Below are 14,607 nucleotides of genomic sequence, written 5' to 3'. Positions count from 1 at the left end.
TCAAATAATATAAAAAACTTGTTTTTTCAATATCAAATTACAATTGGCTCACTTGGAACCTTATCGATTTCTAAAATATCTAAAGAATAAGGATCATTTTGAGGGCCTTCTTTTTCAGTAATTTTCCCAATCTGAGATAGTAAATCTTTGTATTTTTTATTATTTTTGTGTCTATGGATAGTGATTTGTGTTTTTGATGTTGGATCCAATTCTTCAAAGGTAAAAAATAGATTTAATTTTTCCATATTGTCAGAAAGCTTCCATTCAGGATGGTATATATCAGCTAGATAGACCTTCCAGTCAGAGACTTCTCTTTCTACCATATTTTTATAAACTGCTAATTTTGTGTTTAAAGTATTGTACCATGGATGTAGCTTTTCTGGAGTAATAGTCTTTAAAAACCTTCGAGATGGTTTTGTTTCGATTCTTTGCTTTTGCTGAGAAAGCTTAATCAATTCATTTATAGTTTGTATTTCATTGTTGTGATTAAACTCGGATATATTCGATATATCACTTTCGCTAATGTTAATATCATCTTGAAAAACAGCTTGTATTTCAAGCTGATTAAGGGTTTTCATTTATTTTTGTAAATTTTAGTAGAATATATTAAAAGCTTTACAAAATTAATTTTAAAGTGTATTAAAAATGAATCAGGAATATTTAATCAATTAGTCAAAGGTGAGGTCATTTCAGTGGAAATGTTGTGATTATTGAAGCATCTCATTGAATTTTTTGTGAAATTAAGAAAATTCGAAGAGACAAATTCTCCGACTGTAAATGCTTTCTATTATTGTTTAAATTGCCGTCAGAGATGGTGAACGAGCAAATTTGTGCTGAGAACATTTAAATTATCTACACATTCATATCTGCATACTTTTCGTTTCAGATATTTAATAACTTTTGATATTACACGATGAAAATGGAACTCACGATTCTTACATCGTAATGTATCATATTGAATTTGTAGAAGTCGTTTCGAAGGTGAAAAATAATCCAAATAAAAAAAAATTATTATTTAATTTTAACATATTTACTTTATTAATAGTTCTGTTTCTATTATATGACAATATTATGTTATTCCAGAGTTAATAATTCTTCATTTTATTGTGGATTTTCATTTTGATTATTTTCCTCTGGATTTGGATTTCCATCTGCCTGCACTTCATTGTTATCTTTATTTTCTTCAACATTTTCTTCTTGTTTCTGCTCATTTTCTTGTTTTTGTGCCTTCAATAATTCATTCTTTGCTTTTTCTTGTTCAATTGCTTGTTTACAGTTTGCCAAATCTCTAGTAGATTTTTCAACTGCAGCTTTGGCTTTAGCAACTTCATTTTTAAGCTCAATAAGTTGTTTTTCCAAATTATTGGAATTATTATTGAATTCTTTCAAGCTTTCAATCAATTGATCATAACTAGCGTTGGATTCTTTCATCTTCGTGATTTCGCTCATAATTCCATTAAATTTAGAAATTTGAGCATTAATTTGGTTCCATCTATCGAACACAGTCTCAGACTTCTTTGCATTTGGTGGTGGTTGTACCTGAGCTATGAATTGTTCAAGTCTCAACCTTGAAATTTGAGATTGAACAAGTAAATCGATAGAATCAAGTTCTATTTCATCAACTGGGGGTTCTTCAAGTTTAATTTTGTGTTGTTTTATCATTTCACTAGCTAAGGACACAAATTTATTATATTCTGATGAAGTTAATGATTTTTGCTGTACAAACCCGAGTAATTCTTGATTTTTAGTTGACGCTTCGATAAGGAATCTATTTAACTTTCTTGCAGGTGGATAAGCACATTTTGGTGATTCTAAAATTGTTTGTAAGAGTTGTGGAGGTGCATTTTGTAAGTCAGCAGCATTAGTATTGAATATGTTATAAAAATCTGATGCAATCAGTCCGACCAATGTTGGACTTAAGTAATATTTTGAATTTAAAAGCTGAATAAATTGATTTAAGATGAAAGAAGACTTTTCTTTTTGAATCATTGGTAAGAGCTTTTGGGAAATTTCTTCTGCTTCAAACTCGTCTGCAATACATATTAATTCAAATACGTCATTTAAGCTCAATTCAACAGTTCTTCCCATGCAAATATCGACAAATTTCTTTTCTTGATCAGCATTTATACTCGAAGATATGTATTTTTCCATGTTAATGGAATCAATATTTTCAGATTCAACGAAAGCCTTTTGGAAAGCATGCGAAACCATTGCGAATCTGAATAAATCAATATTGTAACTATTGTTATTGATGATAATTCGTGTATTTACCTGTGGAAACATCTAAAATCTTCGTATTGTCACTTTTTATATGGATTATAAAGGAAACGAAGACGAAAATACAAATTTTAATAGGGCAGGTCCAAAATTAATGCGTAGGTCAAATGAAAAAGCCCGGCAAATCGAAACTAAGGAGCATTTTGACGAACTTTTCCAACAGATTTTTGAAGATTATACTTGTATTGACAATTTTGATTTAGAACAAGCCAGAAAGATTATAACATTGCTTTCTATCCATATAGAACCTTATGATGAAATAGACACATCATTTTTAGTTGAAAAAGATTTATTAAATTTAATATCTAGGTATTTGCAAGAAGTTTACGATAAATATGCAAGTCATCATAACTATTATATCGAATCATATATGCCAGTTGCAAAATTAATTTCTTCTTTATTAAGAATGCATTGTTTATCAGAAATTGACTTGTTGAAATATAACATTCTACAGTTCTTTGAGCCATTAATTGAATTTAAGAACATAGAAATACTAAAACAAGCAAATACAATGGATCTTTATATAAAATACAGAAACACTCAATTAAACGTATTAGCAACATTCTACGAATACTTTGCAGATACATCTGATGTCAAGCCAAAGCTTTGCAAACCATTTTTCAATTTTTCAACGAAATCTATTTTGGATTTTGAAGATGAATATGCTACAAAAGCAATGTACTTTGCATCATGTTTCGTTATGAAAAACCAAGAACTTACTGCAAAACAAATCAGATTAATTTTGAAAATGTCCTATTCCGCATTGACATTAGGACGAGCAGAACTATATTCCGAAGCAATATGGATACTTAGAGTTGCTATTGCAAGAGATTCCCATCAATGTGAAATTTTCTTTAGATATTTCCATAATTTAGTTTTTCCTTTATTACTTTCTGTTAAAGAATCAGTTGTTGAAGACTGTCTTAGATTGATATCACAGATTCTTAGTGTTGATCCATTACCTTATGACATTGTTTTACCAACAATTCCAATTAAATATATAATACAAAATTGCGAATCAATTGGAAGTGTTGTTCAAATACAATCATTCCATTGTTTATATAAGATTGCTATGTCTTGTCAATTAGGATCAGAGATGTTACTTCAAAATGATATAATTCCTAATTTAATTGTTATTTTTGATGCTGCTTGTTTGAGAACGAAACAAGCAATTTTGAAAGTTTTGTCTGCAATAATGCATAATATGCCTTCTGAGTATTATATTCCTTTTTATACATGCAATGTTATTGAAATAATCTCAGAGTTTATTGAATCAATGGATGAAAAAGATGTTGTAATATTACTTGGCGCAATTGATCGTATGATTGAAGATTTATCATTTGATCCTAGACTTAATGATATTTTAGCATTGTTTGAAGGCTGCGAACTCTTAGATATAATAGACAGTTTAAGTGACAGTCAGAATGAAAAAATCAGTGTCATTGCTGAGTCAATATTAAACCGAATAACTCCAGCGGAATAAAATTTTGTAGTATTGTTTGTATTATTTCATCTATTTATTTGATTATTTTATTCATCTAATCTTGGGTCGAAATTTGTTAACAACTTTTATGAGAATTTGATCATAATAATTTGGAACTATTATATATTTTGGTTTAGTTCAATGAGAAGATATCAACTAGAGTTGAGATGAAGTAGTTAGTTACATCCTTAAGTTCCAATATTGGATTAATGCTCCATGTACGTCCATTCTCAATTTTGAGATGATATTCAATTTTCAAGAGCCTTTTTGGTCTCTATCTTGCGATCCGAAGGGCTAAGAGGAAACAGTCTATAGAAATATGTATCTATAATGACCAATACACATAGAAAAATATTGATATTGAATGAAGCCAATTCTGTATTGAGTCGACAATATTTGTAGCTGTAGAACCTTGATCATGATATTTTGAAATATCAAGCACTACTCCCTGTGTAATGCATGTTCTTAATCGAATATGTTATAAATAACAATGTATTTTGCGCATAAATAAAATAGCAATTTTTATTCTGCAGGGGGTGACACCGTGAGATGAGATTAAATTTTTTGTAAAAAAATAAATTGATGGATCCAGATACATCTCGTGAACAAGAGAAAGTTCTAGATCCATCAATAATTGCCAAACAGCTTTCTCCATTTGAACAATGGGAGATAGAACATGAAGATCTTGAGCTTCAAAAAAGAATTGGATCAGGTGGCTTTGCCGAAGTATTTTATGGATATAGAAAGAGTGATGGCACAGTTGTTGCAATCAAAAGGTTACGAAATCAGCAGTTTGATGCAAAAATGCTTGAAATGTTCAAACGAGAAGTCGGAATCTTGGCCGGTCTTCGACATTTTGCAATTCTTCCATTCGTAGGAGCATGCACCAAGCCACCTTTCTGTATTGTTACTGAATTCATGAGTGGTGGATCTTTATTTTCTCGATTGCATACGAAAGAAATTACAAACAGGCTTTCGCCGACACAACTCTCAATTATAGCTCTCGGAGTTGCCTACGGTATGGCATTTTTACACGATAATCAAATGCTTCATCGCGATCTTAAATCATTAAACATCTTACTTGATGCCGAAAACTTCCCAAAGATATGTGATTTCGGCATGGCAAGAGCTAAAAGTAATAGTTCTGAGCCAATGACAGGCGAAATCGGCACATCTCAATGGATGGCACCAGAAGTCTTAATTTCACAGAAATACGATGAAAAAGCAGACGTTTATAGCTACGGTATCATTCTCTGGGAGATGTTAACAGGCGATGTGCCTTACAGAGGCCTCAGAGATATTCAAATCGCTATGTCGGTCGTCAATCAAAACAATCGTCCTAAAATACCAAAGAACTGTCCCCATAACTTGGAAAAGTTCATTAGAATATGCTGGGACTCAGATCCGAGTAAAAGACCAGATTTTAATACAATTGTACGAGCTCTCGAGTCAGGAGCAATCTCATTCCCAGGCACAGACATTACCAAGCTCAAAGCCTACGTCGCACAGATCTCATCCGGTGTTGAAGACCACATTGACCTTGATGAGGCTTCATCTGTCGAAATTGACGTGAAATCATTGACCAATGCCCGATTGGCCGATCTTCTGAATGGATTTATCAACGGAACAGGCACGATTCTCCCATTAATTGCCGCATTAAACGATGAAGAAAATCTAAAGAAGGTTGCGAAGCTCGACGTTATGCCTCTCCTTGTAAAAAAGATTGCCACGTGCACGGACAGCCATGCTTCCACATGTTTGATCGCATTAACAGCAGAACTTTTCAGAGATGAATCACAAATTGAACCTTTCATCAAAAACGGAGGTCCAATTGCCACATTAGACATTCTTACAAGACTAAGCACTAGTAGTATTCCTCAGTTACTCGATTGTCTGCTTGTAATCGCTAAACACAGTAATGTTTCATTCACAGCATCACACATTCAAAAAGTGTCACCTTTTCTTTTAGTTGCAGATTTAAGTACAAGGGAAAACGCGTTGAATTTACTTGATCTGATACTGCAACGTAAGCTTTATGAAGAAGTTGATGCTTTCAATCCATCGATAGAGAATTTAATAAGAAATGCAGCTCCAGAATCGAAAACTGATCTTTTGAAAAAAGTTTTGGTTTTGATGTTGAAATTGTCACTTTTTTCATCTGTAAAACAACAGATGAAAAATTCGGATGGTATTGATAGAGTATGTCCATTAATTGCGCATGAGAATACTTCAATTATATCAATGAGTTTGAAGTTAATTCGGAATTTACTTGATGATCAAACAACTCCGAAATTACACACAATTTCTGAATTTGTCAGGAGTTTTCCAGGAGCTGTTTCCAACGGAGACATCAATGTACAGAGGGAAGCATTGCAGACATTGTCATGTATGATGAGATACCAACAGTTATACAAAGAAGTATCGCAAATCAGGACTTTTCCTGGTTCTTTTTCACAGTTAATTTCCGGTTTTGATCAAATCAACAAAATTTTGTCTCTCGATTTGTGTTACAAATTCTGCGTCGACAAAGCAACGGAACCACTCTTTAAGGCCATGATGCACATGTTCCTTGTATGCCTTGACAATGACAAGGACGATGACAACTGTTTAGTCCTCGCCAGTTCTTGTGCAACTGCTTTAATCGCATCGGAAAATTTGGAAATTGTGAATAATTCTGACAGTCAAATCCTCAAAAATTTCCTGTCAAAAAGTTTAGAAAACAAAAATCTTTTGGTAGTAGAAAGTGGTCTGAGAATGATAGGAACTCTTAGTACTTCAATAGATGGTGCAAACTTGATGGATGAATGGGGAATTTCTGTTGTTGTGTCAGATTTAATGAAGAAAAGTGACAATGAAGAAATTCGGTCATTATCTGTTATGTGTATGGCTGCTATGTCAGCAGCTATTCCTGATGCGAAAGTGATGTTAGATTCAGTAGAGACTTTCTTTGAAATGTCGAGAATTTCTAATTTCGGTGTTTATCCATTGATTTGTATTTCGAATGTAACTGTTGATCCGAATTGTGCTGCAGCTTGTGTTCCATTTTTAAGAGATCTCTTGAATCTTTTAAAGAATGGTGATAAGAATACAAGGAAACGGGCTTTGAGTACAATCCATAGAATACTAATAACTCCGGAAGCTTCTGATATTTTGGATGATAAAACAAACATTATTGAGTTGATTAAATCAACATTTGAGTTCTGGAAAACTGATGATGCATCGATTTTATCTGATATTTTCGACAGTGTTTCAGCTGTTTCTGTCCCTTGCAAAGTAATGATGGAAAATGGAATGTTGGATGTAATTGTTCAGAAGCTGAAATCATGTAAAATTAATGACCCAATGAGACCTAAGTTAATAAGAATCAAATCAAGATTAACTCCATCCAAGAATAATTAATATCTTGTTTTGTTTTGTTATATTTGTGTTTTTTTTTTATTTGTTTTGAATGTATAAATATTCTTCTATTCATTATTTTCCGTATCTTGATTATCATGAAGATGATTCATAGATTTAAGGCTCCACTTGCACAAATTTTGTTTTAAAGCTGCACTTATGCCCATCTGACTTTAATTCAAATTTTTGACAACTAGCATGAAGCGTAATTGAAAATTAACCTTAACCATCTTAATCGAAAGCCATGTCATAGGGGCGTATTGTCACCCTTAATAATTATAATAATTACTTTCATGAGTCCGTATGGGTGCATATTGCTAAAGGCAAATTCGCATAAATCTTTTTAGATGGCGAGATAAAAGCATTGAGACTCTCCTGCTAATTGAGAATTTATCAAATATAAATAAACAAAATCAAGTGAGTATTTTACGTAATATAAAAGCATAAAGATTGATCTTGATTTAAATATTTGTGTTCTGCAAATGACTCTCTAATTTAAAATTTATAAAGTCCGCAGTGATCTATTCTAATCAAGTTTGAAGCAGTGGAGAAATTTTGGGGTTCGGCTTCTTTCGATTAATAAAAACTTCTGGCTATACACTAATCATCATTAATTAACACTATACTTCAATAAGCAATACATTGATGTTATGATTTTAAGCGAGAAAACTGATTTCTAGGGGGTTTTATTGATTTACAGAAAACTTTATGTAAAACAATCTAAAGCGTGTAAAGTAATAGAATTAGGAATATATATATATATATAAGCATTTAAGATTTTAGTGGTTTCGAAAGGCATTAACACCAATAGATGTGACTGGGATTTGATTTATTTAGTATTTCATTTTTAAATTTTCACACAGCTGATGAACACCAGCATTAGAATTCATGTCAGGTTCATTGATACCTCAAATGTAATGATTTCCTTGAAGTTCTTTGAATAATTTTGTTTGAATATAAACATTTGGATAAAAATCCTATTCTTTTCGACTTTTCTATTGCTATTGTGCCATTTGATACCTATGAACTTAATTAATGTTCATAAATTATTTCCGAAATCTTTGTGATCATTGACTTCCACATGTCTAACATAACATTTAAAATATATATATATATATATGTTAAAATGCAAATATGGCCCTTTTAGAAAAATATTAATGTCCAACCAAGACATTCATCCCAATAAATACAGCGAGCTGCGAAGTATCTGTAAATACTACATTGATTCATACATTGCTTTGTATCAGCTGAAAACGGAAAAGGAAGAAGAATTAAAAGATATTTACAAAATAATCAAAACAGAATTGATTGATTCAAAGAAATACCCACCAAAAAATATTATGGAAGATATTTTAAATATCATTCGGTATAATAATCGCTATACAAAGTCATATTTATCTCTTGCCAAACTCATATCTGATGATTATCATGTTGAAAAGGTCAAAAATATTCCCATGATTTCTATTCTCTTGTTTTACAAAGAATATGGTATTAAATTAGATAAATACCTTAATTTTAAAAATTTTAACTCAGTAAATATGGATATTCATACAGAAAATACGATTTACAGAGCAATTATGAATAATGACTTAGAAACATTTATCTTGTTCACTGAAAGAGAAGGATTTAATAAAGATCAAAAACTTGAAAGTAGTTTATATCCATTTTCTTTCAAATCTTATAATGGATATTCGTTACTTGAATTATGTTGTTACCATGGAGCAGTTGATTGTTTCAAATTCTTAAGAACTAAATATGGTTCAGAAATAACTCAAAAATGTCTTCAATTATCATTTTTAGGAGGAAATCCAGAGATCATGAGTGAATGTCTGAAATATCAGAAACCAGATAAATTTTGCATGGAATATGCAATTATTTCACACAACATTAATTTTGTTACATTCTTGATGAATGAGTTCAATATAGAGATCGATTTGGATTATTGTGTACAGTATAATAATCTTGAGTCATTTTTAGTTTATTTCGATCAAACTAATGATATTAATGCATGCTTTTTTAATTCGACGAGGTTCAATATTCCATCCCTTTGCAAATATTTTCTATCAAATGGTGCAAATATCAATACAAAAGATAAACATGAAGAAACCGCTCTTCATAAAGCAGCACGTTATGATAGTAAAGAAATAGCCGAACTTCTTATTTCACATGGTATAAATATCAATGAAAAAAATAAATATGGAGAAACAACTCTTCATAGAGCAGCACGTTATGATAGTAAAGAAACAGCCGAACTTCTTATTTCACACGGCGCAAACATCAATGAAAAAGATAATGAAGGAGAATCCGCCCTTCATATTGCAGCATATGATAATAGTAAAGAAACAGCCAAACTTCTTATTTCACATGGTATAAATATCAACGAAAAAAACAATAATGGAAGAACTGCTCTTCATAATGCAACACGTTGTGATAGTAAAGAAACAGCCGAACTTCTTATTTCACATGGTATAAATATCAATGAAAAAAATAATAATGGAGAAACAGTTCTTCATAAAGCAATATTTTATAATAGTAAAGAAACAGCCAAACTTCTTATTTCACATGGTATAAATATCAACGAAAAAAATAATAATGGAAGAACTGCTCTTCGTATTGCAGCATTTAATAATAATAAAGAAACAGTCGAACTTCTTATTTCACATGGAGCGAATACCAATGAAAAAGATAATATGGGAGACACCCCCTTCATATTGCAGCAATTAATAATAGTAAAGAAACAGCCGAACTTCTTATTTCACATGGTATAAATGTCAATGAAAAAAATAATGATGGAAGAACTGCTCTTCATAGTGCAGCACGTTATGATAGTAAAGAAACAGCCGAACTTCTTATTTCACATGGTGCAAATATCAATGAAAAAGATAATGATGAAAAAAACCCTCTTCACATTGCAGCATTTAATAATAATAAAGAAACAGTCGAACTTCTTATTTCACATGGTATAAATATCAATGAAAAAGATAATGATAGACGAACCGCTCTTGATAATGCAGTATTTTATAATTGTAAAGAAACAGCCGAACTTCTTATTTCACATGTCTCAAAAATATAATGTTCTTACATAATATACTAAGCTTAATTTCTCATTAGATAATATACATAAAACGATTTTTACGTATATCACCTTTAATTTTTATCACTCTTTTTAGGAATGCTTCCACTCTGAATATTTGAGTAAATGCTTGATCAATAACTTGTGAACATGAGTCTAGTAGGTGATATTCAATGCCTAACTAAGGCTTGATGTATTTATAATTTAATAATTCGCTGACTAAGAATTAATATATAACTCATCAACAATGAGCATTTGTTGACTATTTGAGCTATCTTTATTAAGGGAAACATCTATTTAAAATTATATATGATAATTTATTAAGGCTTAGCTTTGGCATATGCTTGCTCCGTTTTAGATACATGTGTCCATATGAGTTAAATTTGAAACGGTATAAATATGTTCTAATTCCTGCATTAGATCAAGCAATGATATCAAACAAGCAATGATCCATAAAACATACTAAATACAGACCTTTGTGTCTTTAAATCGAAGAACTATTATATCTTACAGGCGTAAATATACTTTTTTTATATAAATTTTTATGAGCGCAATCAAACCTCCTGCTCAAGTACCAGGATTATCACCTAAGAGGAGACAACTTCCAAAAATTATTAAACCGAATGTTGAACCAAAGAAGGGAAGGAGATTGATTGATTCCCAATTAGGCTCGCGTCCAACATCTGCCCGCAACGTAGAAGAAGCTAAAACAGAAATTACGAAGCTAAAAGTCGAATCGATTGCTCCTCAAGAGATAGAAGAGCAAATTGTCAGAGAACCGCCAACATCTCGTTCTGCATCTATTCTCAACTATATCCCACGACTTAAAGAGCAGAATCATGAGATTGTCCTTGATCAAATATTAGGCATGATCAAAGTTTGGAATAGTGATTCTGTATTTGAAATGGATTTCAACGTTTATCATATTTTAACACACGAACTATTCTCTATGGTTTCAACAATATATGCAGATTTTACAAAAGAAAAGTCCAACATACTATTTAAATCACTTGCAATTTGTTTGCGTGTTATTCCGCAATCAGACAGAGAAATTCTTGATCCAATTACAAAACTCATATATGAAATGAGCAAAGATGAGTTTAACGATGAGCTTTTTATTAGATGCGGAATAATTCCAAAACTTGTCCAAAATTCTTTTTCAGATCTTGACGATATTTCAACATACTCATGTGCATCATTAAGGCACATTGCTTCTAATGTAGAATGCATGCATGAAATCATCAAAACTGATGTAATTGTCGATATATGCAAATCATTACAATGCAGAACGCGTAAAAAACGTTTCCAAAAGGAAAAACTTACGTTTGTTTACCAAGTGTTAGGGCTTTTTGTTACAATTTGTGAAGATTTACCTGACTTTGACTTTATTACTAAATATGAGCTTCCTTCCAACATTCTACAGCTCATTCTCATATGTGACTTTGATCCTCTCATCCAGAATATGATTGCAAAGGCACTCAGTGTTCTTGTTCTTCATATCGAAGCTCTTGACGAGCTTGAATCAGAAGATTTAATGCCATTTGCAACTTTACTTCGTTCAGAACGTCTTGATGTTGCAGAAATGGCAGGAATTGCTTTGGCAAACGCAATGCAACAATCTGATGAAATAACTGCTAACGTTGTGTTCTCTGACCAGCCTTTAAATATTCATGGCATGTTCGACCTCCTTTCTGTCACAGAAAGTATTGATCTCGCCGTTTCTTTAATGAGATGTATCTCAAAAGCGTCGTCTACGTTACAAGGATCAGAAGATGCCTATCAGCATATTACTCTTTTGTTCGGATTGCTCGATACTCCAATGAACGAAGTCGAAGAATGGACTCCAGAGCAAATGAGTGTTGCAAATGCACTGATTGCCCTCAAAAATTTGACGGTCAACCACATGGAAAGAGTTTGTGTCGGAATGAGAGGTAAAATGGTCCATTTGATGAATTACGGAATTCTTGACTACGTCTTGGATTTGATGAAAGAGATGATTAAGTGCGATGCTGGAATTGAAACATGCATGGAAGTAAAGGACGTAGAAGAAATAGCTCTTCTAATGCCTTCTTTGAAGGATCTTGCAAAGAAATTTGAAAAATAAATTCTAAATTTGTATGTTTTTATATAACTAGTATCTCAATACATTTTTATCCTTATACTAATGATAATACTCCAATTCAATGAAATATTTTTCTTTTCTATCAATAAAATTGAATTTATTTTTATGAGAGTGTCATCCTTTCGGTTATTTAGATTACCTTATTCAAGTCTAAGTATATGGAAAGCTATCTATATAACTATTTCTGTTTCCAAATTGAATTGAACATAAAAAATCGATTTACCCATAAATTTTACTAATAAAGTTGTTAATTATGAGTAGCTGAATCTAAACTGCTAATGAGAATGAAATAATCATTGATAAAATCTAAAAAGTGACATATGATACACTTATGAGCGATTATGAACTTCATTCAAGTGGATCATTTACACAAGATGATGGCGATGGGCCACAATATTTAAGTAGATTTATTAATGAGGTAAGTATTATGCCACAACGTGAAAAAATCGGTGAAATCGGAATAGAACCAAATGCACTAGGAATTCCACCAGAAGGTGCAACCTACGAGAAGATGCGATCTATTTTTGGAGAAATCCCATTTGATTATTGGACAAATGCAAATTTTCCAAAACAATGGCTTGAATTTTCTAATATTCAGCCTCCAAATTTAATAATAGAACATTTGCCAGAACTTACTCTCTTTTTTATGTTTTATTGCCAAACAAAAGATTCATTGCAGATGTTATCAGCAAAAGAACTACAAAATCGTGGCTGGAAATATAGCGATTATACTTGGACTTATGATAATAAGTCTGAACATAAAGTTTTTAATATCAATAACTGGTCTATTGAAGAAAAATAAATTGTTAGCTTTATATGTTTACTTGAATTGTTTTTCATGTTTAATTACCCTAACAAAAACATGTCACTTTTATTTTGATTTATATTTATGTTATGATTTTTATTGAATTTTGTAAAATTATAATGAATGAATGTATATGATTGCCAAACATTATTCTAATAAGAAATTTGCTTATTGCTGTAATTATATTGTTATAGTGTATAAAAAATGCATGGTTTAAACGAAAGATGAAGTTAGCATCAGATTTTTATTATTCGATTCTTCTGTAGGGTTAGTTATGCATGCATCGCTTTAATAATATATGCTCATAACTCAAAAATAACAATAAATAAAATTTGAGATAGAAAAACAAACATGTTTAAAGTTGCAGTCTATTATTATCAAATATAACTACAACTGTAAATAAGAAAATGAAAATCATCGAAAAAGCTAATATATTAATATGAGAATTATTATTCTGCTTACTGATTGCAATATTGCGCTTGATAACGTTTTGTTGCAATGGTAAATCAATTTCGTCTATAGTTAAATCTCCAGATATATCATGCTTCGAGAGGAAATTTCGAGTTCCTAGTTTTTGAGAATATCTCTTAACCATCAGCGTTCCGATTGAAAATGCTATATAATTTTCATAGAATTTTTGTATAATTTCCATATTCCCTTGAAGAGAAAATATCGATGAAAGTGCACGCGATATTTTGGCAATAATATCTGGTATTTTGATTTCTTTTGAATAAGCTTTAGAGAGCATGTTGAACAATTTTTCAACATCTTGTTGTACGAGAAAATACCTATCTTGCGCGAGCTTTTTTTGTAAGTTGTCATATTTAGATTGAAGAGATTTGTTCTTGTTTATTGGATCAAATACTCTTTTTAGTAATGATATTAATTGTTCTTTTAATTTCGATATTAAATTATCGTTTTTAGGAAATATTTTGAGAATCCTAGGCTTTAATTCGTTGGTAAATGTGCTGCATGCCAGAAATGTATAAAAACTTGAATTATTTTGTCTATCAAACAAAATCTTATCAATTTTGTTGATTATATCTTGCATTTCACCGAAAGAATCTTTACTGTTAATCATATTTATCCATAGTTCAACGCAAGCAGTTCTAATTTCACGTAACGAGATATCGATACGCGACGAATCATGATAGTCCATGGAAATTATTAATATTTGTGAATTGAAAAATATAATTACATTCATCACTATACTCTGGTTAACCTGATTTCTTTCTTCTATGCTCAAAATTAATGAATTTTTAAATTGGTTTAATTTTTAATATTGATTCATTCTACACTATCTTAATTTAGCGAAATCTAGCTATTCAACCCCGAATTCTGTTTAATTTTAAATTGAAAATTATAATTTATTTACAAAATATGATTGATTATGTGTGGAAAATAGGAGAATTAGTATTATTATCGATTTTAACTCATATCTATTTTTCTAA

General features: G+C 31.1%; 7 protein-coding genes across 7 annotated transcripts, besides 1 other annotated feature; 5 read left to right on the top strand and 2 right to left on the bottom strand.

Moving 5' to 3' along the window:
• Nucleotides 1-32: 32 nt before the first annotated feature.
• TVAGG3_0536150 (uncharacterized protein) lies at nt 33-578 on the bottom strand (the record flags this gene model as incomplete). Its single annotated transcript, XM_001326234.1, has 1 exon — nt 33-578. One exon carries the CDS (start codon nt 576-578, stop codon nt 33-35), a length of 546 nt encoding a protein of 181 aa, XP_001326269.1.
• A 482-nt stretch (nt 579-1,060) lies between these two features.
• On the bottom strand, nt 1,061-2,294 carry TVAGG3_0536140 (uncharacterized protein; the record flags this gene model as incomplete). Its single annotated transcript, XM_001326235.1, has 1 exon — nt 1,102-2,283. The coding sequence occupies one exon, from the start codon at nt 2,281-2,283 to the stop codon at nt 1,102-1,104; it is 1,182 nt and encodes a 393-aa protein (XP_001326270.1).
• Nucleotides 2,295-2,311: 17 nt separating this feature from the next.
• On the top strand, nt 2,312-3,760 carry TVAGG3_0536130 (armadillo (ARM) repeat-containing protein family; the record flags this gene model as incomplete). The annotated part of the gene is made up of 1 exon (XM_001326236.1): nt 2,312-3,760. The coding sequence occupies one exon, from the start codon at nt 2,312-2,314 to the stop codon at nt 3,758-3,760; it is 1,449 nt and encodes a 482-aa protein (XP_001326271.1).
• A 573-nt stretch (nt 3,761-4,333) lies between these two features.
• Nucleotides 4,334-7,218, top strand: TVAGG3_0536120 (protein kinase protein; the record flags this gene model as incomplete). The annotated part of the gene is made up of 1 exon (XM_001326237.1): nt 4,343-7,159. The coding sequence occupies one exon, from the start codon at nt 4,343-4,345 to the stop codon at nt 7,157-7,159; it is 2,817 nt and encodes a 938-aa protein (XP_001326272.1).
• An 88-nt stretch (nt 7,219-7,306) lies between these two features.
• Nucleotides 7,307-7,416: a mobile genetic element.
• An 897-nt stretch (nt 7,417-8,313) lies between these two features.
• On the top strand, nt 8,314-9,924 carry TVAGG3_0536100 (ankyrin repeat and SOCS box-containing protein 4 family; the record flags this gene model as incomplete). Its single annotated transcript, XM_001326238.1, has 1 exon — nt 8,314-9,924. The coding sequence occupies one exon, from the start codon at nt 8,314-8,316 to the stop codon at nt 9,922-9,924; it is 1,611 nt and encodes a 536-aa protein (XP_001326273.1).
• Nucleotides 9,925-10,773: 849 nt separating this feature from the next.
• On the top strand, nt 10,774-12,360 carry TVAGG3_0536090 (armadillo (ARM) repeat-containing protein family; the record flags this gene model as incomplete). The annotated part of the gene is made up of 1 exon (XM_001326239.1): nt 10,774-12,333. One exon carries the CDS (start codon nt 10,774-10,776, stop codon nt 12,331-12,333), a length of 1,560 nt encoding a protein of 519 aa, XP_001326274.1.
• A 322-nt stretch (nt 12,361-12,682) lies between these two features.
• TVAGG3_0536080 (nuclear-transcribed mRNA catabolic process, deadenylation-dependent decay) lies at nt 12,683-14,313 on the top strand (the record flags this gene model as incomplete). Its single annotated transcript, XM_001326240.1, has 1 exon — nt 12,683-13,153. The coding sequence occupies one exon, from the start codon at nt 12,683-12,685 to the stop codon at nt 13,151-13,153; it is 471 nt and encodes a 156-aa protein (XP_001326275.1).
• Nucleotides 14,314-14,607: the final 294 nt, after the last annotated feature.

The sequence above is a fragment of the Trichomonas vaginalis genome, chromosome II, assembly GCF_026262505.1.
Source record: "Trichomonas vaginalis G3 chromosome II, whole genome shotgun sequence".
Taxonomy (NCBI): Eukaryota; Parabasalia; order Trichomonadida; family Trichomonadidae; genus Trichomonas; species Trichomonas vaginalis.
Note: the sequence above shows the minus strand (reverse complement) of the source record. Positions and strands in the feature narration are given on the sequence as shown.